This window comes from Saccostrea cucullata, unplaced genomic scaffold, assembly GCF_032062105.1.
Source record: "Saccostrea cucullata isolate Sc308-1 unplaced genomic scaffold, CSIRO_AGI_Scuc_v1 ctg1186, whole genome shotgun sequence".
In the NCBI taxonomy this organism is placed as follows: Eukaryota; Metazoa; Mollusca; class Bivalvia; order Ostreida; family Ostreidae; genus Saccostrea; species Saccostrea cuccullata.
Genome location: NW_026928251.1, coordinates 81,815 through 107,185, shown reverse-complemented (window position 1 = coordinate 107,185; position 25,371 = coordinate 81,815). Strand labels below are relative to the sequence as shown.

Below are 25,371 nucleotides of genomic sequence, written 5' to 3'. Positions count from 1 at the left end.
GCATTGTATAAGTTGTACACATTTTAGTTCTAAAAGCTTAAAATTCCTCAAGGGACTAGATTATATTATTATAACATGTACATGTAGATGGATTTTACCAATGCACATTTTAAAGCAGTACAATACTAACTAAACCATAAGTCAAACGTTTTGATTACCAGAGAAACAAAACAAAACACAACTTTCCTCTGCCATCTAAACTGTTTATTGTCTGGAGGAAAATAGTGCAGTACATGCAATTTTCCCAAGAAGAGTCCTTGTCACTATATTATTGAATATTTTATACACACTGTAAATAACCAAGTTTTCATGTTTTCAAAAGTAAAAAGAAATCAACATTGTAACCTACTGGCCATGTTGGCAACTACGTTAGTCGATTTGTCTGGAATACACATGCTCGGCTTCACGATCGGGCATTCTGGGAAACGTCATGGTCTAGCTGTCTGTGAAAACGACTTAAGATAGACTGTACGATAACAATTTCTTTGTGTCATTAAATAACACTGTCCTTTTCAGTTTGATTCTGAAGTTTGTTTATTTATTGTATAACTTACATTTTAAAGTAAACTACACAAGAAAAACGAGGTCATATAAAGCCAAGATTCTAGACACCTAGCTTCAGTGCGACTTATACCAACTTTCTTGATAATGCCGTCAACCTTATAAAAAATCCCTTTTTTTCTTTTAAAAGTTTATTGGCATGGCATAAAAGCCATTAATACCATGCACTTCCACATTAATATAATTTCATTTCTATAAAATACACTTCTGGAAAAACCTGACTGTCAGACTCCAGACTTATTAAACATTAAATTCAGCAAAATAAATGAAAGAAAAAGTGTGCAAGCTCACTTAACCCACGTTCCCCCCAAATTCAAAATGCTGAAAATCCCGGAAAAAAAAAATAAAGGGATTGAAATTTCCCAGTTATATGCACATCTACACATTGTTTCCTAAAAACATACCAAGTCTGACGAAATTCTGTGCAGCGGTTTTAGAGAGGTTGCGCTGACAAAAAACAGGACTGACTGACACTCTGACTGACTGACTGACTGACTGATAGACTGACTGACACTCTGACGGACACTCTGACTGACTGACGGACGGGTCAAAAACATGATACCTCACGCAACTTGTTGCGTAGGGTATAATTAGTTGATCACGAATCTTCCTTTCTGTGTTTCTTTTTAAAAAGATGAACTTGTTTAATTATATACCGGTACCCAAATTCAAGATTAACACACATATTAGATATTTATTAAGTCATACATATGTAAAACTGTTTGTACTGATTACATTTCAGATATAAGTAAAAATGTGTTTTCTATTGTTAGCCACTTTTAATAAAATATGAATATATTAAAGCTGAAAAGATTACGTAATAATGTCCTTAATTATGCAGGCGGAAAAAAAGCATTATTTTGATTATTGCAACATTTGCACTACTTTAATTTGACTCAGTGTTACTTAGGTACGCAGGAAAAATTCGTATAGTGTTGATAACAAATAAATAAATAAATTATGTAAATGCTAGTTAAGTAAAAGGTTTGAGCTTTTTAAACTAAATATCCATCTCTAATATAGATTTTTTTTTATTGTCATCGATACAAATATTAATCTTTGCTATATTACCTTAATTGGATGCATGTCAAAATATTCTATTTAATCATAAAATTTTACGTTTCGCAACATAGTTTCATTCGAATTCATTTTTTAGGTATTAGATAACGCCAAAAATGACATTTGGCAACTGCGCCCATTAATCTACCTTTAGAACTGGTCAAATGTCGATTTAAATGTCTCTGCCCCTAATTTAAATAGACAAAATCCAAATAGGTTCGGTAGTGTTTTTTCGGATTTGTGGTATTTATAGGCATTTAAAAATTGGCAATTGTTTAAAATCATTGCCATTTTTAGTAAAGCTTTACTTTTTTTAAAATTGGAAACATGCAATATTGCTTAAATATGCCTAAAAAAGAAAGATTAATTGAGATATTACATGTTAAAATGGCACTGAAAAGGGTCCATTTTCTATTGCTTAAGTGCACTTTTGAAATTTTAGGTGTATTATTATATTTAAAAATTAATACTGTCATTTTAAGAAAACATATCAGAGTGCACTTTATTTTAAAACTAAAATTAGGATTAAAACCCTATTTTTAGTAACATGTACATGCATCTATAAACCAATATGTTTTAGAAAAATTTAAAACCAAAAAAAAAAAAAAAATCGAATCGCAGCAAAGTTGTAGATGTCATCGATACAAAGTTAGGGAGTATTTTGAGCTCCGCTAATAGCAGACCTATTCTTCTATTCATTTGAAGCAGAATTTGTATAAAATCTTATGCGTAAAAAGAAGAAAACACTTGCTAGGATTTTCAACTCAAAATTTAGATATGTCGACGATTAACAATTGTCATTTCCATCCTTATGTCGATACGATACATATATATCCTGGTGAGCTTGAGATAAAACTTAAGATGCCACAGAGTCTGACACGTCTGTTTCATATCTGGATATTTTACAAATAAAAGACCTTAATGGTAATCTAACAACCAAGCTCTATGATAAACCTTAAAACTTTACTTTTTCTATCATCAAATTATCTTTCTTATGCAGCAATATATACCTTCATCAGCTGCATACGGAATTTGTGTACTGGAGAGTTTTTCAGTTGATTCGATACGCGAAAGCATGCTTACGAATGAACAATTTCTAAATTGAGATGAATTATTGACTTACATTGTACAAGTTGATGAAACAAGCAGTCTCGTTTAAGGTCATCATTTCGGAAGTGCTGTAATCGATACAATGACCTTATCAGCACATACAATTTATCATTTAGTCAAATGCTGACTTGCGTTTTTCATTCTACTTGTTAGTCCATTATTTAAACATTGAATTGAGGACGGATTTTTCCGTTATTTCCAAATAATGACAAGGAGCACACGGCTGGTGTGACCACTTCGCTGGTACCTGATCCCACCTCTAATGTTTGGAGTGTATTGATTAATGGTCTTTTGACCTTGAACATTGGTCTCTAAAAATAGATTCCTCGAATTATCGAGAAAATGTAGATTATTGATTTTTTGTCAGGCAATGTTGGATAGACAAAATACAGACTACCTAATAGAGATATAGTGTCACTGACAAATACTAAAACACCATTTAGTAAAATACACCTTATTTTTTTAAAGCATATCCACCCATATATAAAACATCTGAGCAAATGAAGGAAAATGACAATTTCATTGAAAAAAATACTTAAGAAATATACTTTTGTATATAATATGTCATGAACAAAAAAATGAACAATTCATATTTAACACATTATTGAAGATGGACTCCCTTTTCTATTTCTCTAAAATAGGTAAATATTGGGGTATTAGGAAAATGATTATTTCACTGCTAACACGATATGGATTAAAAATTTGAATGCTCTTTATTTTAGTAGGGGATGCTTACTCCTCCATGGTACCTGATCCCACCACCGATGTTTCGAAGGTCCGTGTTTTCTCTGCTCCCCCTTTGTATTGTTTTATGGAATTTGATATTGAATACTGTTGGTTATCTCCATTACCTTAATTTCAGTCATAGTTTGTCTGAGAAGTATTAGAAAGAAATTACAAAAATTTGAAATGTTTTGGAGGAATGCCAATTTCTATTTTTTGCCACAAAAATAAACCTTGCATGATCTGAAAAATAAAAAGGACAGGATAGGGTTATTGGTACCTTATTTTGGGTACCACTCATGATGCAAAATGTGTATAAATTGAAACAGTACTGAAACAAACAGAAGTCACAGAGAGGTCAGAAATGAAAATCAAATTTGGAATTTTCTATTTTTCCATGCAGTTTTTCATCGATTTTACTGCACATTTTGTTTCGGAAAACACAAAACATAGGCTTGGCTATCTACATGTATCAAAATTACATATTTTATACGCTATTATCAGATGCAGTCTATGTGTAAAAATTATTGATAGACAAGATTGTGTTCTATGTTTTCCGAATAGAATATGTCTTAAATATAGTGATATTCCACAGTTATTTACTACAGACTATTACAATTTTAAAAGTATATTGATTTTTTATCAAATTAGGGCCGTTCCCCTGCCTCTTCTTTTCCACTGAAAGTTAAGCTCCATTAACATAGTTTTACAAATAAATTGCTATCTACCATATTTCAACAACAGGAACTCTTGTTTAGACAACACTTGAAATATCATTGAAGTTAGGCTAATAATTATATTTTTATATTTTTAGCAACAATTGTCTAGAAATAGATTTTGTTTTATGTAAATTTGCAATATTTGAGATATGATTGATGGGAAATTTGCAGACTAACTGAATGGTGAAAACAAAATGGAATATGAAGATAAGAAATAATATTCAAGTCCATTTAGACAATGCAAATTAAGAGTATAGCAAACAGAGCCCTCCCAAAACATCAGCGGTAGAATCAAGTGTCATGGAGAAGCATCCAATGCCAACTGCAATTGGTCACAGCCGCCGTGTACTCCTTTCATGAAAAATCCCGAAGAAATCCGTAGACAATTTGTGTAAATAATGGCTTTGAAATTAGTATGAAAAACAGTCATCATTTGACTTAATGATAAGTTGTATTTGCTGAGAAGGTCATGGTATCAACCGCCAACCTTGCGAAATGATATATTCAAATGAGACTGTGTATATTCATGTTTCATCACCATGTTTCTGAGTTGCTTGCATCGTGTTTAAAACTTTTCAAAGGTAGAGCTGTTCTTGCGTATCGAACTAACTGTGAGACATACCCCATATGTAGGTGATAAGGAGTACATGTATATTGCTGCTTAAAATAAGTAGTCTATCTGGCTATTAATACGGTTTGGTACGAGATCAAATTCACCATTAAGCACTTGGTGATCTCGTGACCAACCCGTAATTTATCCCGATGTATTTAAAAATGACCTCATTTCTTAAATATGTAGGATTTTTTTTTTTTAAATCGTTTTAAAAAAACCGGTGAGTTCTGCAAGTTTTAATTCAAAATGCGAGGTCCATGATGTCATAATTGGTAGTTAGTGCATTTATAAACATTAAGTTTCTAACGAGACTGTAGCTCCTCCGGGTTGTATTTATATTGCCCTATTCACACGGAGAGTTTAATTCGCAGTAAATTTATCTGAGGTAAACTAATGCAAATCAAAATAATGCTAATTAAATTGCGTTCAGCCGACAGCTAGAGTAAAGTACACAGGGCATAAGAGTGTAAGTTTGTACTTTTAAGAGAAGCGGAAAGAAGCATCTTGACTTGGAACATTAGGTTGAATAATGATTTTTGGTCTTGTCTCTTTTTAAAGTTAACATTTTTTGTGTTAGAATAGAAATGTTAATTCCCTCTAAGCATTTTAAGTCATATCTTTCTAATACTTGTCAGTTGATTCCCTGTAAGCATTTGAATTTAAGTCATATCTTTCTAATACTTGTCAGTCAAATGATGTTTAAAATAAAGAGTATTCAAATTTTTAATTCTTAATGTCTAATACAGTGCAAAAATGTACATTTTTTAAAACATGTACCCCGATGTATCTATTTTTCGACAACCGTATAAAAGAAATGCACAATATTGTGAAAAATATTTATTGTCCAGATGTTCCTGTTCATGACATATTGTATACAGTAGTATATTTCGTGAATATTTTTTTTTTTCAATGGGGTTCCCTATAAAGTAAAATTGTCCATGTGTTTTTTCTTCACCTTCGGAGAGGTATCTATATATTGGTGGATGTGCTATAAATAGAACAGGGAACCTCGTTCAGTGTGTATTTCACTACATGGTTTTGAAGAACATGTATTTGTCAGTCACATAACATCTGTAACAGTTATTCTGTATTGTTTTACTATCCAATATTGCCTGAAAAAGTGATATTATCAAAATTTTCTCGATAATTCGAGGAATTTATTTTAAGACCAGTGTTGCTATAAATCTTCATTTTGAAAGCATATTGTAGAAAGGTTAATGTTTGTTAAGTCTTTTTCTATGAAGCTCCAAATTAGTTAAAAACTGCCATTTTTCCAAATATTCAGACATATATCTATATTCAGCCTCTTGATACTACAAATAGAAATGGAAATCCCCCTCAACCATTGTCCACACCAGCTTGTGGTGCCCAGCTATTGTCATTAACATCTTATATTTACAATATACTTCCTAGTTTTGCAGCAATGACATCGAAGATTTGATTTTTTTTTTCAGATTTTTCTAAAATACATCTATTTATAGATACATGTTACTAAAAATGTAGAATAAAAGCCCAGTGGTATTTTACATGACCCGACACTACTACTTCTCAAGTATTAAAACAAACATAGGATTTGAAAATTTTCTGCGGACAAATTTTCTTCAAAATCTCAAAAATACAAATTCCCCAATTTTCTCAAATTTTAAGAGGAAATGTCAGGTTGTAAGACCTTTTTCCTACAGGAACAAAATTCTAGAATCAACGATTATATGCCCTGTGTACCTTAAACGTTCATGTTAACATATGAACCAATGATTTTATTATAATTGATTAGATACCCAAAAATATTCATTCACATTTCCTCAATTTTCATGCATTCTTTTAGTTGACAAGGGTAAAAAATGGGCGAATTTAATTGATCTCCCTGTCAACCGAGTGCATGTGTGGAACTTCCAATACCATATATACTAGTTTTGTTCCAAGACACACTTGTGTAAATTTCATATGCGTAATTTTCTTGCAAGTTAATGCATTGTGACGTCATTTATTGTGCCATTATTCACAAATACTGAATATGCCTTACAAAAGGCAAAAGAATATGTTATTTTTCAAAAGGTCGAATGAACACAAACTCCGATCCAAAATGTACAAATATATAATGAAAGAACTGCAGCAATAACATTTTAAAACATATTTATGACTATTTTTTTGATCGATGATTTGCTCAAATTAGAATACCATGTAGAAATTTCTGAGATTCAACTGTCTTCGGCAAAATTCGAACACATTGCAAATTTAAACAACTCGTTATTCAATATCTGGTATCTTAAAAGGTAAATAGTTATACAAAATGAAAGCACAAAGTCTCTTTTATATATTGATGATGAAAAATGGACTGAGGCTGTTGGCATTAAACTGATACGTGAACAGGGCCATTTTGTGCCTAAAGAGATCCTAGTTCTTTGATGAAAAGTTTTGACGACTAAAAAAGTCTTTATTGTAGAATTTTGAACTTCTTTTCTACCTTAGAAAGTAAAGAATGGATCTACTTTTTGCGTAAAAATTGGCAATATCTGATTTTCAAAGAAGGGATGTTTGTAAAACACCTATGCCCCCTCCCCCAAATTGTAATTTTTCAAAGTTCAAGGGACATACCTCTACCAAAAATGGCGCGATCGTACCCAAAACAGAACCTGACAAGATTTTCAGCAGATAAATATTTATACTAAATTTCATTTCAATGTGTGCAACATTTTGCAAAGAAAATGAACGGACACTGCAAATAGATGGAAGTTTTCTAAGTCGAAGGGGCATACATTGTATCTCTAACAAAAAAAGTTCGATTGTTCCAAAAACAAAACTTGACCTAGATATTTAGCAGATAAATCTGTATGCTAAATTCCTTTCCAATATGTGCAACCTTTTTTTGAAAATGAACGAAAACTGCAAATAGATGGAAGTTTTCTAAGTCGAAGGGGCATACATTGTATCTCTAACAAAAAAAGTTCGATTGTACCAAAAACAAAACTTGACCTAGATATTTAGCAGATAAATCTGTATGCTAAATTTCTTTCCAATATGTGCAACCTTTTTTTGAAAATGAACGAAAACTGCAAATAGATGGAAGTTTTCTAAGTCGAAGGGGCATTACTCTAACAAAAATGATTCGATCGCACCCCCCCAAAAAAAACCTGACAAAAATATTCCACTGATAAATCTGTTTACTTAATTTCATTTCAGTATGTTTAACGGTTGTGAAGAAAATGAACGGAAAGTAAATAGACCGACAGACCGACGGACAGAGCAGCAAAGCAATATGCCCACCCTTCTCCGAAAGGAGGGGGGTATAAATATGTTTCAGATTCTGAAATTAAATTCTAAGGAAATATTTGATAAAAAGAATCAAGATGTAAATCGAAAGGTTTTATAGAAGACACAAAAATGAAACTGTGTCAAAAAGAAAAACAGGTAAAAAAATTACAAAAAAGAATCGTTTGAAACTTCTTACGAATATGATTTATAAAATTACGTAAAAATACGAAAAATTATTGTCACACATCTTTTTTCTTTTTAGTTTTCCATGTCCTCTCTTTTAATCCTTCTATGTGCTCTCTCTCTCTCTCTCTCTCTCTCTCTCTCTCTCTATCTCTATCTCTCTCTCTCTTGGGTTGGACATACAGTAAAATGAGATTCAAAGTTTTTTTTTAGGAATGATGAAGGGAAAAATCTTACAAAAACGTTCTCATGAAGGAAAGAACAAGAAGATTAGAAATTTACGTAAAAGCTTTGTTATGTAGTATTGAATTAAGTTTGTTGAAATAAATAGCCCATAGAAAACGAGAGGCCCAAAGGCCACATCGCTCACCTGAGCAAATCGTCTGGAAAAAAAAACACAAATTAGATCAGAACTGAGAAGTTTACTGACATGGGGGGGGGGGGGGGGGGGGGGGGGGGGAGCTTGAATTTTATATTAGTTTAGAAAGCCTTCATATTAATACAGCATATGACTTTGCTGTTCTTGATAAAAAGATTTTTTAAAAACATTTTTCTTTCCTGGCCCAGTGGTTCTTGAGAAGAAGATTTTAAAAGATTTTCCCTATATACTCCTATGTAAAACTTTGATCAGCCATTGTGGCCTCACCCTACCCCAGGGGATCATGATTTGAATAAACTCGAATCTACACTATGTGAGCATGCTTCCACATGAGTTTCATCTTTCCTAGCCCAGTGATTCTTGAGAAGATTTTTAAAGATTTTTCCCTATATACTCCTATGTGAAACTTTGATCGGCCATTATGGCCCCACCCTACCCCCAGGGTTCATGATTCGAACAAACTTGAATCTAACACTACCTGAGGATGCTTCCACATGAGTTTCATCTTTCCTGACCCAGTGGTTCTTGAGAAGAAGATTTTAAAAGATTTTTCCCTATATACTCCTATGTAAAACTTTGATCGGCCATTGTGGCCCCAACCTACCCCAGGGGGATCCTGATTTGAACAAACTTGAATCTATACTATGTGAGCATGCTTCCACATGAGTTTCATCTTTCCTGGCCCAGTGGTTCTTGAGAAGAAGATTTTAAAAGATTTTTCCCTATGTACTCCAATGTAAAACTTTGATCGACCAATGTGGCCACACCCTACCCCCAGGGGTCATGATTTGCTTCCACATAAGTTTCATCTTTCCTGGCCCAATGGTTCTTGAGAAGATGATTTTAAAAGATTTTCCCAATATACTCCTATGTAAAACTTTGATCAGCCATTGTGGCCCCACCCTACCCCAGGGGGATCATGATTTGAACAAACTTGAATCTACACTATGTGAGTATGTTTCCACATGGGTTTAATCTTTCCTGGCCCAATGGTTCTCGAGAAGATTTTTTTTTAAATGCCAATAATTTTTCACTAATTCATAATTATCTCCCCTTGGAAGAGGGCATGGCCCTTCATTTGAACAAACTTGAATTCCCTTCACCTAAGGATACTTTGTGGCAAGTTTGGTTGAAATTGGCCCATTGGTTCTTGAGAAGGAGATGAAAATGTGAAAAGTTTACAACAACGACGACAACGACGGGCGACAGAAAAATTTTGATCAGAAAAGCTCAATTGAGACTTTGGCTCAGGTGAGCTAAAAAGAGGGCGACTAACCTTCCTCATACATACATTCTTATTGAAAGTTCCAGTTATTAGAATAGTAAATGTGAGTTCATAATATGAAAACTACGATTAAAATGCAATTTTACGCGTGCAGTCAATGATAATGTAAAATTACTTGGTTTTCTGTAAGCTATGTTGTCTATGATGTAAATGTCCAAGTGTGGATAGGAGCCAATACAAGATCTCACGATATCAAGTCTCGCGTTTGCCATGTTTCTCCAGAGCCAGGTCAGGTTTTGTTTGTGGTCATTGTGTGACTCTTTTCGGCGTTTAATTTTCTCCCCTGTCTGTTTTAATTCCTTTTGAATCTGTGTTCTCTCTTCTTCACTTTCTTTCAAAATTCTCACAGGAACATTTACTAGAATAATGATAAAAAAAGCTAAAGTATATTCCTAAAACTAACAGGCTTTGACATTCAAGGAGTCAAACAAATATATTTAAGTTCCTTTAATAATGATATGTAGAATGAATTGTTTTGTACATGTATCAAAATCAAACAGACATACATAATTATACGATTTTGCTGATTGCAGAAGCGGTTTTCACTTTTATAAAATGCATACTATTTTTTTCTGAATCAATGTTGAATTTCATTCGTGTCACTTTTAATTGTTTTCATATCAAGGATTTTTTAAAAGATTATTCTGCAATAAAACTACTCATATTGTATAACTCAAAATCACTGTGAAATAAAGGGGTCAGAGTTCATCATACTTAGGTACGTTACCATTAATTTGACCTTTTTGCATTTAGATTTTAAATCTTTTATTCATCACTTTCAGTCACAGGCCTTTGGATCGCTTAAAAAATTGTGTGTGTAAAAAAAAAATGAAGGTACTGAACTTTTACACCGGGTACCTAATTTCGCTAATAAAATATTTTTTATTCTAATGCTCTAAAATTCTACTCTCTATTTAAATCTATTCATAGATAAATATTCTTCAATTCTACCAAAGCTCATTCCGAAATTCCATATATTTCTTGAGATATTCTGAAATCAGTTTAAAAAATTACTTACTTTCTTTTACTCGACATTAGCTTGGACCCTTGCCCCGAGATCATGAAACAAACTTAGACTTAAGTCAAAATTTCAATTATCTATTAAATCTTTAAAACTTGTTAAAGGAAACTCATAATTTGCATACAACAGCAGACTGATGATACAAAATAGGAAAGCATTTTCATTTTGGGCTGCTTGACCTCTAAAAAAATTCAGCATCTAAGGCATTTTTTGACTTCAGCTTAAGATGCTTCATGATCTCTGGTCATTCACATGTAAACAGACGGTGTTTGAAGTGCGGCGACGAGTTGCATAGTATTTGCAAAATCTTTCAACAATTTAAATTTCTTACTCCAGATTGTTAAGTCCGTAATATATTCCTTTCGCGAGAAATTAATTTGAAAACGTCTACAGCAACAACTACCGCCATGTTGATTATAATGTAAATGAAGCCATGGTAGAACGATTTTTTCCCGGAATGCATTATATACCTTTCGATTTTCAAAACAATTAGACCGCTAAAATTTTGTTTATGACTTAGTTACACCATATGATCAAAAGAAAAACTTTGTAAAGCTTGAATGTAAATGAGCAAATATGAATTGAGTTTAGAATAAATTCGGGGGAAAATTTGTCCCATCGTCCCCGCTTTACAATTAGTGAAGGCCTAAGCTGATGTCGAGTAAAAATATTATTGTCAGTTTGGGAATTGATTTTAGAATATCTCGAGAGGTATAAGGAATTACGGAATGAACTTTGGTAGTGATGAAGATTGTTATTTGAATAGATATGGATATAAAGTAAAATTGTAAAGCATTTGATTTAAAAGAATTTTATTGGCGAAAGTAGGTACCCTATGAAAAGAGTTGGTTCCATACCTTTATTTTTTTTTTCAACACCTCAATATTTTTTCTAAGCGATCTGAAGGCCTGTGTTTCAGCTTAAATATATAGAGGCAACTTAGCAACATAGGATCCACATATGATTATCATATGATTCTCATAAGATTGGTTTCATATGAGACTCATAAAAAAGGGCATCATATGTGTATCATATGAAGCAAATCATATGATTTACATATGTTAATCATATGAAAGTAACTTCATATGATTTGCATACGAAAAATTTTAGTTCGTTTCAAGCCATTTACCTATCATTTGAAAATCAAATGATTTACATATGATACAAATATGTAAATCTTATTAAAATAAACTTCATATGATTTGCATACGAAAAATATAAGTTTGTTTCAAGCCATTTACCTATCATATGAAAATCATATGATTTACATATGATACACATATGTAAATAATATGAAAATAACTATATATGATTTGCATATGAAAAATGCAAGTTTGTTTCAAGCCATTTACCTATCATATAAAAATGATATCATGTGTAAATCATATTAAAAACAACCTATGTGTGTTCTCTTTCATTATTTGTCAAAGGGAAATACACATTTTTATACACATTTAAAAATCAGATATTTCAGCTTTAGATGAAAATTCATTACATTCCAACGATCTATCTTCATGGGGTAAATATTTGAAACTATCTTATGATGCTTACACATTTTTTTTGATAAAATTATTTTCATATATTATGGGAAATAACTTATTTTTCACAGTGTACATTCTAAACAAGAAAATATACAAACACGTCAGTAGTATTTGTCAATATATGTACATGTATTTAACTTATTCTAAAATAGATACATTGCTGAGATTCCAGCAAAATCATTAAGTAGTTAAACATGTATACATGTCCAAATGAATAACATAATTTGGTCATGTACAAATGTACTTGTATAAAAGTACCATATGACATGAACGTGTTCACAGCAAAATTTATATATCAGCAGTAACATTTGTCATGTATTCTCTATTGTAAATTTATGAAAAATAAGGTTATTTAATATTCCAGGATACAAATAAAATTGGGAACTCTTTACAGGTCAAATTCAAACAAGATTGTTGACATCTTTCCCATTTCATAATTATTCCATATATTTCTTGTTTCTTTTTCCTTCCAGTTCTCCCCTTCCTGAACAATTTCTTTGTGGCACAAAATGATCTCTTTCAAAATTTCAAAAGTAAAAATAAAATAATTCTCAAATTATAAAAATTTCTACTAGTTATATTAAAGTAACTTTTCATCAGCAAACAAATGTATTCCCGATTCATCGCCACAGATATGATACAAGATAAAACTAATGTAATTTATGTTATACTTGGTGTTTTGTGGAAACCTATGATGTAATTTGCAAGACAATTACACTGTTGGAAGATATGCTTCATATTGAAATCATAAAAAGCATTTTTCTTTTTTACAATTGAATATTGAATTTGGAAAGTTCAAAAAGTATATATTTATTCAAATGCCAAAAATTAAGAAGATTCTGACACAAATATATTATTTTTGGACATTTGAAAGAACGATTTGAAGTAATGCCTGCTGTTCAATCCATTTCTATGAATAATATATATATATATATATATATATATATATATATATATATATATATATATATATATATATATATATATATATACTTTAAAAAACTACAGACAAACTACAGGCAGAAAAACGGACTTTGTGATTCCAGGATATCCAAGACCTTGTTGGATCTTTGAATTTTTTTCTTATGAGAGGCTGACTGTATATTGAACCTGAAAAATAAATATTCACACAGTAGATATTTTCGAAACATAACTAAAACTTACCTAAACTACAAAAGAGAGAGAGAGAGTACAAATTTGTATGTTCTTAATAGTCTTAAATATCTTACATTTTACCTGAAACTAGGTTCTCTAGTGTTGGAAAAAAATTCTAAATTCCAGTCAATGAATACATAGATGTAAATATTCAATGGATACTTTCAACACATACACATGTTCATGTATTTGTACCTTGAAAGTTGCCATTGTTATTTTTTATTTTTAACTGAAATTCAAAAATTCAATTTACCCCCAACCACTGAAGTTACTGTATAGTTTCAGAGCTCTTAAAGCAAGCAAATTCTATTCATACTTTCTATATTTTATAAGTGCACTGGATTAAAATTGTTTTATATTGTAGAATAAAACTTCTATATTATTGAGAAGAATTTGTTTTTGATGAAGCCATGCAAACAATGTAGAATTGTAAAGAAACAAATAGGAAATTATCAAGAAATATTTTAGCATAAAGGAGTCATTACAGATGCACACTTTGATTTTTTATTGCAAGTATTTATTTTTACCTTTAATATTGTGATGATGCAATCGTCTGTCAAATCAGCTTTAGGATCAATCGCCAATCTTATCAGATTTGGGCTTTTGGACTTAATAATAAAAAAAGCAGCACTGTGACACTAAATTCAAATTGTTGAATGCATCTATAGGCCATAAAAACAAAAATTTATTCGTCAGTAAGCTGACGAAAGATTCGACTCGATAACGATCTCAACATACATAAATGCCAACTTCTATACAAGGTTTCTACTTCTACTTGTCTTTCAAATCAGTACGAAACAAAAGTCAAAATTAAAACAAAGCAATGCCTTTAGCCTAACACATGTAAACAAGTAAATTGTAAAGTTGACATCCATTCACTGATTCAAAAAGAACATTTATCCAAAATTACTTACTGATCCCCAACGTTAACTAGGTTTACGAAATGCATTAAGTTAACAATTGCAAGTGATGAGAGTGTTATAGAAATAAGTTCATGCGAACCTGAAACCGTAAATAAAGGATATTTAAACAATATGAATTAAATGTCTATAAAAATTGTTAGGAGATTTCTTACTTTTTCCAACACCCAGCACTTCTGTTGCAGCAGTGACGTCAAACATGACGTAACCTTTCATCCGATAGGTCAAAACCGGTCCGGAAAAAGATGCGGATTTTATTTTGATTTTACTCAATAACTCAAGTTATAAACCAAACCGAAAAGATTTCAAATAAAAAGCAAATTAATTTATCCTTTATCAATTTTGTCTGGGAAATGCATTATAACCGGGAAAATTGTGAAAGGTTTTTTTCGTATGGGAAAGGGGGGGTAAACAGAGTAGAATTTTATATAAGTAATTTCTAACAAATTCTTTTGAAATAATGTACATTTAAATATCTATTGATGTTCAATTGAAATTGCAATTTTACTAGAGTATACCAAGGGCAAATCAGTAAACACTGATTCATATGATTCTCATATAATCACTGATTCATATGATTCTCATATGATCACTGTCAAAATATTCATATAATTCTCATATGAATGATTTTTCATATGTGAATCATATGTACATTACTTCATAGGATTCATATATGTGTGATAATATGATCCACATATTATTTTCTACAGATGATTCTCATATGATTGTATATACATATGTTTCTCACATGATTCACATTTGATCCTCATATGAAAGGCAATGCATATGTGGATCATTTGTGGTTAAATTGTATATGTATTTTATCCAATGATTATAATTTTTTTAACGTATATTAGTTTGAATAATACTTATCATTGAAGAAATATTGGAAATTGATGCGCGTAAATCATTGTGCAATCATTTAAATTTGAACAAAATATATTTGGTATTAAATTCTAAATAGGATATTACATATTTTTAAATTAAACTTTAGAAAAAAAAAACGGGACTTTTTATATATCTTCATTTCTGGGCAGATTTTGTTTAGGGAGGTGTAATTTTTTTTCTAATAATATAAATTTACATTTTCAATATTCCTTGTATATCCAAAAGAGGGGAAAATATTTTCCGAAGAAAATTATGGGAGGCTCAAGTATATAGATATTAAATTTGATAAAATGCGGAGAATTTTCTGCTACATATCCTTCCACCACAAGATATAGTCCCTCATAAATCTTACTTGTTTGTGAATTTTGAGGAAGGTTTTCATTAGATGTTGAACAATTTTCACTGCTTAATTTAAATATTTTTTAAAATGGAAATATAATAAATAGAATTTTAGATTTTAAATTTAAAGTTAAAACGTTAAAAGTTTTGCCTGAACTTGTCTGAAAAGCTGACGTTTGACATACCTTGATATGAATGAGGAATTATTTTCGAATTACTCAATACGAAAGTTTGACACTGTAAAAAAATAACTAGTTAATGTCACGAAGAAAACTAGTAGATTCAGTATCCATACAATCACTACCTTAATGGTAGTTTTACCAGATATTGGTATATTTACTAGGTAAGATTAGTAAGTTTAGAATTGATGAGTAACTTTCACTAGGTATCTTGGTATCTCTACGACCCCCGCTCCTCAATTCACTATCTTAACCAGTAAACTGAAAGTTTACTAATCAGACCAATGCTTTACGAAACAAACTAGTTAAATTCACTAGGTTTTTCTTTCAGTGTATCAATTTCATTTTTTTAAAAATAGATATGACGAAATGAATGCCTGCATGAATTTGAATATTACGTATCATACAGAATTGTATTATCATGTGTTATAACATTGGGAAAAGTTGGCTTTTACGAATAAGAATATTGATGGCACTTCAAACAATTATTTGCCAGTTTGTGCCTTTGAAAAATTAGCTGATAAATATATTTATTATAAACCTAATTCTTATAAACTTAAAAAACTTTACCGCACTATTAGAGATCTGCGTGTCCTTCTAAAATATTTTTTTCTCATACGAACACAGTGTTTCAAATTAAACAAATAGATATAAACCAGTTATACATGCATGTTACACTTACATATTTGAGACACTTTATCACAGATCTCCGTGTCTTCCATGGTGACGTGAGTCAATATGTTCATCTGTAGACGGCGTATCAGAATGTCATCAAAGTAACTCTCATCACTACTGACACAATTCTCCCCCTTTTTTTTGTTGTATCTGCGTGATCTCAGGTATCTCTGTGCTGTGATTAAACTGGATAAATCAAACAGGATACCAGTACCACTGACACCTCTTGAAATACGGTACACGATCCAATCCTGTGCGTCCTCGGTGAGATTGCCCCTTGCTTGGTCCGCCCAAAGGTACTCACGTAACTTCAATCTGTTCAGTGTATGCTGTGCTTCCGCACTTGTTATAGGATTTTCTTTATCGTACACTTCCTCTCGTATCTTATTAAACATGTCTAGCCACTCAGTGTTAGTGAAGTCAGGAGGACCGTAGTCAGAACACATAAAACAAAATAATACCGTCACCTCGTCATCAGTCATTAGTTTGGAGAACTCCAACTCTACAAAATAAGTTTTGCATTGTTGAAATCAATTTAAGGTACAGTTCCGACAAGACCCAACCTGATACCCAAGCAGTCCTAGAAAGCAGTCCTCGTGACTGTTTTTGGACGACTGTGTGACTGCTCTGGAACCGCTGTGGGACTGCTCCGGGACCGCTATGGGACTGCTCTGGGACTGTTGTGGGACTGCTGGGACTGCTCTGGGACTACACAATAGAGAGTAGACCCAGCAGTCCAAGCAGTCTCTGTGACTGCTTTGTTCACTAATGCGTGAAGAAAGTTGATATGACATAATAACTCCGCCCCCTTTTGTATTCTGAATTTGCAGACTCCCTGTTCTTAATTTGTTTACTTTAAGCACAGATGCTCTTAAAAATTAAAAACAAGGATATTTTTTTAATACGAAAAGATCAGTATAGTTACTGAATGTCTTCAGGGGTTGTAAATTTACACAAATGCAGTCTAGAAATATTTTTTACCAAAAAATAAATAAATACATATAGTAGTTAAAAAGGGAAGTTATGAGATGATTTTAATCCAATTTAAACTAAATTTTTTCTTGAAAAAAGTTTGGACTTATTTAATTAATAAAGATGGTAATTTTTTTTTCTCAAATTTTACATTAGCACTATTTTAAAAAAATCATTAGAGTTACACGTAGATTTAAGAGTTGTTTCAATTGATTAAGCAACATGTAAAACAAGTACGGTGTCCTAAAAGAGTTTTTCATACAGCCCTTAAATTAAACCTAATAATTTATTAAATTACAATGAAATAAAATTATGCTACAATTCTTCAGGAACATAAGCAATGTGAACAATTAATTATACTGGTGAATTTATTTAAATGAATTAGTTTTAAATTATAATTAAGTTATTAAAAGAGTACATAAATAAACAGTTGAAGTTATCGGGAATTATGACTTTTTTTCTTGTTTTGCTTGTGTTTACCTGGAGGAATAATATGGTGAGAACACCTGCGGTTTCAATCGCCTTTGGTCATGGTAAGCAAAAACTCAATGCATATTATTTGGGTATCAGAGTTGTGCATCATTGAAAATGCTGGTCATTAATGACCCAAATTTCAATCTATGTAGTGCAAAAATATGTAGTCATTAAATATGTTTAACTGTCTGTCGGGATTAATTAATTCTGAACGTAATGAGGTTTCCATCATTGCGGTTTCCAGATGTACACTCAAAAGTTTACCTGATGAAACACACAATTCAAACAGCGTGCTATCGTTTTTTTATGTTAAATAGAGTAACTAATGATAATTAAATTGACATATCTGTAAAAATAATCATGACTGAAAATATTCGGCAAAATAAACAAAGAACTTCCCAAAAATCCATCACATGTACTTAAAATTATGCTTAAGCAGTCTCAGAAAGCAGTCCCCATGACTTCTATGGGACTGCTTTGTCTCAGGTTTGGTCTGGTCAGAACTGTCGAGTATTTTAAAATTTTATCAACATTTTATTGATACATTCAATAAACCCTGTTCTGATGAGACTTTTTTTTGAAACTCAATTCAAACTAGTGCTAATTGTAACGGGAACCGTTACAGATGTTCCCCAAACGCTCCCCAACTCCCTTTTAGTGCCATATTCCCTGTAATATACTATATAGGAAAGCATTCAGTCCAAAAGTATTAAAAATCACTCATTCAAGTGTATTTCTTATTTCATTCGTTCCAAATGCATGCACGTGCGTGCACGTGCATGATGACCATACCTTCTTGTAGGAGTCCCTTATATTTATCTATGTTCTGAATCCCATCCTGTTTGGTTGAAAAACAAGGGAGTTAAAGCCATTTCAAGTTTCAGCCAATCAGATTGCAGCACACGTGCATGCGCGTGATTTCATGATTTTTTTTTCTATATCGTATTGTAGGATATCCTAATGAATGACTATGTTTTAATTTCAAAGCATTTCGTCAAAAAACAAAGGAGATATAGTCATTTAAAGTTTCAGCCAATCAGATCGCAGCACACATGCATGCGCGTAATTTCTTGAAATTTTTTGTATATCATATTGCAGGACATCCTAATGTACGATTATGTTTTAAATTTCAAAGCATTTCGTCAAAAAACAAAGGCGATATAGTCATTTAAAGTGTCAGCCAATCAGATTGCAGCACACGTGCATGCACGTGATTTCATAAAAATTTTTCTATATTATATTGTAGGATATCCTAATTCATGACTATGTTTTAAATTTCAAAACATTTCGTCAAAAAACAGAGAAGATACTGAGATTTTTGTTTCAGCCAATCAGAGCGAAGCGCATGTGCATGCGCGTGAGTTCGTGCTAATTTGACAGTGTCACATTATCTACACTATTAATATATCTTTATATAATGAGTTTCAAATCATTTCATTAAAAAATTTAAAAGTTATAGCTATATTAAGTATATAAGTCATTTCACGTGTTGCACGTGCACGCACGTGCAGGCGTATGCGCGCAAAATGACCTTCGTTCCGCGCACCTACACTACACACCCATTAACCCTAAAAAGGTTTTAGGTCAGTTGGGTGAACAGTTTCTGAGAACACTTCCGGAAAAAAAAGTACCGGAGAACAAATAAGAAAAAAAAGAATAACTAGAGCAAAGCTCGTTGCAAAGCAACGAGTAGGTCTTCCGTCATGTTTGACCGGAAGTAGCTTTCATTTTTGACAAAAAAGAGTAATAACGCCCAAATATGGTTTGAATCTTTTAAATCCATGCTAATTAATGCAAAAATAAGCCATTTTTTTGCTACTTCCGGTTTGACCGGAAGTGACGACGACGGACAGAAAATTAATTTTAATGCTCTTAGAGACTTTGGTACCAAAAAAACTTATCAAGAAAGGCAAAAATACGCGTTTTCCGTCTACTTCCGGTTTGGCCGGAAGTGACGATGCCGGACGAATTTTGACGACTCCAATAGATGTAGCTTGACATTTTGAACAATTTTGCTTCTTTGACGTATTACAAATTCTCAATACTTTTTGAGATATTAAAGAAAAATTTTCGACCCCTCTAGGCCCTTAATTTTAGGGGTCAGCCCTTTTTTTGAGATATCATTTGAAAGATCTTGGAATTCTACACTTCTTTTGTAATACATGTTTTAACAAAATATTTCTAGGTAAAGAGTTATCGTTGAAAAGGTATCAAAATTTTTGAAATTCGTGAAATGACTATTTTCTGGCCATAACGAGCTTCAGTACACAGCAATTTTGGTGAATATGAAAAACGTTCCGCACAACTACATTTATTGCTCTATTATCACTGAAAATCTCAAGTTTCTATCTTGAGCTGTTTTCGAGAAAACTTGCGGACAAACTAACCCTCAAAAATTCACTAAAATGCACAAATCTTGGAACCGGAAGTGACGTCATCAAAATGAAAAAATATATGTCTAGATTTTTACATGTTCCATCAGCCCTGAACGTTTCATGAAAATCGAACAAGCCGTTTTCGAGAACTCGCGTGCACAAAATCGGTAAGAAAAAAAAGAAAAAAACTGTGGAAAAGAAACCTAAGAATAACAGAAAGGTCTTCCGTTGGAAACGGAAGACCTTAATAACTAGAGCCGAGCTCGTTGCAAAGCAACGAGTAGGTCTTCCGTCCTGTTTGACCGGAAGTTACTTTCTTTTAAGAAAAAAAAGACAAATGAGGTCCAAATATGGTTTAATCCTTCAAATTAATGTTAATTATTGCAAAATTAAGCCATTTTTGGCAACTTCCGGTTGGACCGGAAGTACCGTCGACGGACGGAAAATTAAAACTTAAGCTTCCAGTGACATATGATATCCAAAAACCTGTCAAGAACAGCAAAAATATGCAATTTTTGACTACTTCCGGTTTGACCGGAAGTGACGTCGCCGGACGTATTTCGACGACCCCATTAGATAAAGCTTGACATTTTGTACAACTTTGCTTCTTTGACGTATTAGAAATTCTCAATACTTTTTGAAATATAAAGGAAATACTTTCGGCCCCTCTAGGCCCTTCATTTCAGGGGCCAGTCCTTTTTTCGAGATATCATTTGAAAGGTCGTGTAATTCTACACTTCTTTTGTTCTACATGTCTTAACAAAATATTTCTAGGTAAAAAGTTATCTTTGAAAAGGTGTCAAAAATTTTGAAATTCTTGATTGGACTTTTTTCGCGCCATATCGAGCGTCGGCGCTTCGTACTTCCGGTAAAAATGATATACTTAATTCACTTCTCCAAAGGTTGCTCTATCATCACTAAAAATTTCATACCTCTATCTTCAACGGTTTTTGAGAACATTGCCGGACAAAGTGACCCTCTAAAAATAACAAAATCGCGAAAATCTCCGAACCGGAAGTGACGTCATCAAAATAAAAAATTTTATTTCTAGATATTTTGATGTTCTATCAGACCTGAAAGTTTCATAAAAATCCATTGAGCCGTTTCCGAGAACTCGCGTGCACAAAATCGGTAAGAAAAAAAAATAATAAGAAAAATAGTGGAAAAGAAACCTAAGAAAAACAATAAGGTCTTCCGCTGAAGACGGAAGACCTTAATAATAATAATAAGAAACAGAGTAAAAACAATATGTTCCCAAACTCCGTTTGGGGAACATAATTTTCCTCTATTGGTAAGATACACCGATTAATATTCTTTGAACTTGCACAAAATAAGTTGTCAGCTGCGTTCTATTATGTTCCCCAAACGGAGTTTGGGAACGTATTGTTTTTACTCGGTTTCTTATTATTAAGGTCTTCCGTCTTCAGCGGAAGACCTTACTGTTATTCTAAGGTTTCTTTTCCACTATTTTTATTATTGTTTTTTTTTCTTACCGATTTTGTGCGCGCGATTTCTCGAGAACGGCTCGATCGATTTTCATGAAACTTTCAGGTCTGATAGAACATAAAAAAATCTAGATATATATTTTTTTTATTTTGATGATTTCACTTCCGGTCCGGAGATTTCTGCGATTTAGTGATTTTTAGAGGGTCACTTTTTCCGGCAGTTTTCTCAAAAAGCACTTAACACAGAAGCATGAAATTTTCAGTGATGCTAGAGCAACCTTTGGAGATGTGCACTAAGTATATCACAACTACCGGAAGTACGAAGTGTCGACGCTCGCCATGGCTCGAAAATAGTCCTACCAAGAATTTCAAAATTTTTCACACCTTTTCTACGATAACTTTTTACCTAGAAATATTTTGTTAAAACATGTAGAACAAAAGAAGTGTAGAATTGCATGACCTTTCAAATGATATCCAAGAAAAAGGGCTGGCCCCTAAAATAAAGGATCCAGAGGGGCCAAAACGTTTTATCTGATATCTAAAAAAGTGTTGACAATTTGTTATGCATCATAGAAGGGAAGTTGTTCAAAATAATTAATAGCAGAGGCAGAGATCATTTAAAGTCGTTAAAATACCGTCACTTCCGGTTAGGTCGGAAGTATTTGTAAATGGCTCGTTTTTTGCACACATAACCGTAAATGTCTATCAATCTCGATATCATCTTCCTCAGAATTAGACGGAAGACTTATTTGTTGCTTTGCAACAAGCTCGTCTAGTTATTATGTTCCCCAAACGAAGTTGGGGAACATATTGTTTTTACTCTGTTTCTTATTAAGGTCTTCCGTCTTCAGCGGAAGACCTTCTTGTTATTCTTAGGTTTCTTTTTCACTTTTATTATTATTATTATTATTCTTTTTTTTCTTACCGATTTTGTGCACGCGATTTCTCGGAAACGGCTCGATGGATTTCCATGAAACTTTCAGGACTGATGTAACATTACTTGAACCTTATGCATTTTTTTTTATTTGATGACGTCACTTCCGGTTTGGAGATATTGTCGATTTTATGATTTTTGAAGGGTCAGGTTGTCCTCGAACGTTCTAAAAAATGGCTATAGATAGAAACGTGAAAATTTCAGGTATGATAGTCCGAAGTCTATAGATATGTAAAATTTATTTCATTTCTATCTGAAGTGCCGCACGTCGGCGCTCGGTATGGTGCGAAAATAGTCCTATCGCGAATTTCAAAATTTTTACCACCTTTTCTACGATATCTTTTTACCTGGAAATATTTTGTTAAAACATATAGAACAAAAGAAGTGTAGAATTCCAAGATCTTTCAAATGATATCTTGAAAAAAGGGCTGGCCCCTACAATTAGGGGACTAGAAGGGCCAAAAGTTTTTCCTTTATATCTCAAAACGTATTGATAATTTGTAATACGTCAAAGAAGCAAAGTTGTTTAAAATGTCAAGCTTAATCTACTGGAGTCATCAAAATACGTCCGGCATCGTCACTTCCGGCCAAACCGGAAGTAGTCAGAAAACGCGTATTTTGGTCGTTCTTGACAAGTTTTTGGGTAACATATGTCTCTGGGAGCATAAAAATTAATTTTCCGTCCGTAGTCGTCACTTCCGGTACAACCGGAAGTAGCAGAAAATGGTTTATTTTCGTATTAACTAACGTAGCTTTAGAGTATTCAAACCATTTTTGGGCGTTATTTCTCATTTTTATAAAAAAAAAATAAAAACTACTTCCGGTCAAAAGGACGGAAGACCTACTCGTTGCTTTGCAACGAGCTTTGCTCTAGTTATTATGTTCCCCAAACGAAGTTGGGGAACATATTGTTTTTACTCTGTTTCTTATTATTATTATTATTATTATTTTTCTTCTTCTTCTTCTTCCTGGGTACTTTTTTGTCCGGGAATGATCTTGTAAACTGTTCGTCCGATGTAGGTAAAACCTTTTTAGGGTCAGTAGACATGTTATGTAGATTTGCGGAATCAAGGTCATTTTGCGCGCACGTGCTTGCAACAGCGCGCACGTGCAACACGTGAAATGACCAATATAAGGGATATCGCCGTAACTTTTCTATTTTTTGATGAAATTTTTTGAAACTCATAATGTAAGGATACATTAGTAGTATGCACAAGCTGGCATGGTCAAAATAGCAAGAACTCACGCGCATGCACGTGCGCTTTGCTCTGATTGGCTGAAACTAAAGTCTCAATATCTTTCTTGTTTCTTGTCATAATCCTTTGAAATTTTGAACATAGTCCTACATTATGAAGATCTACAGCATGATATATAAAAATGTTCATGAAAGCTTGGGCATGCGCTGTGCTGCAATCTGATTGGCTGAAACTTTAAATGGCTATATCTCCTTTGTACTTTGACGAAATGCTTTAAAATTTAAAACATAGTCATGCACTAGGATATCCTACAAGGTGATATAGAAAAAAAATCATGAAATTACGCGCATGCACGTGTGCTGCAATCTGATTGGCTGAAACTTGAAATGGCTATAACTCCCTTGTTTTTCAACCAAACAGGATGGGATTTAGAATACTGATAGACGTAGGGGACTTCTACAAGAAAGTATGGTGATCATGCTCGTGCACGCACGTGCGTGCATTTCGAACGAGTGAAATTACAAAAACACTTGAATGAGTGATTTTTAATACTTTTGGACTGAATGCTTTAATATATAGTATATTAAAATATATAGATAGTGTAGACAAGATGATATGGTCATATCGCACATGTATTCACATGCGCACAGGTGCAATGGTAAAATTTGAATATAATTGGTATCCTTCTGGGAAAACGTTGTTAAAGTCATATATGCACAGAGTTTGTCTTATTTAATGAAGCTTACAGGGAATATTGCACGAAAAGGGAGTTGGGGAGCGTTTGGGGAACATCTGTAACGGTTCCCGTTACAATTAGCACTAGTTATTATTATTTTTCTTCTTCCTGGGTACTTATTTGTCCGGGAGTGATCTTGTAAACTACACATCCGACTTAGGTAAAACCTTTTTAGGGTTAGTAGGGATGTTACGTAGATTTGCGGAACGAAGGTCATTTTGCGCGCACGTGCTTGCAAGAGCGTGCACGTGCAACATGTGAAATGATCGATTTAATTGATATAGGCGTAACTTTTTACATTTTTGATGAAATGCTTTGAAACTCATAATATAAGGATATATTAGTAGCATAGACAATACGACATGGTCAAAATTGCAAGATCTCACGCGCATGCACGTGCACTTCGCTCTGATTGGCTGAAACTAAAGTCTCTATATTCTTCTTGTTTTTTGACGAAATCCCTTGAAATTTTAAACATAGCCATACAGTAGGATATCCTACAACATGATATATAGCAACTATCATGAAAACACGTGCATGCACGTGCGCTGCAATCTGATTGGCTTAAACTTTAAATAGCTATAACTCCCTTGATTTTCAACCAACCAGGATGGGACTTGGAGCATAGATAGATATA

General features: G+C 32.8%; 1 protein-coding gene across 1 annotated transcript in view; it reads right to left on the bottom strand.

Moving 5' to 3' along the window:
* Positions 1-17,084, bottom strand: part of LOC134276921 (uncharacterized) — a 30,333-nt gene extending 13,249 nt beyond the window's left edge. The window contains exons 1-2 of the mRNA XM_062759197.1: positions 16,610-17,084; positions 10,000-10,242 (exon numbers count right to left, since the gene is read on the bottom strand). Of these exons, the coding sequence (XP_062615181.1) occupies positions 10,000-10,242; positions 16,610-17,084 (718 nt within the window). The remainder of the gene's footprint in view (positions 1-9,999; positions 10,243-16,609) is intronic.
* Between the last annotated feature and the right edge of the window lie 8,287 nt (positions 17,085-25,371).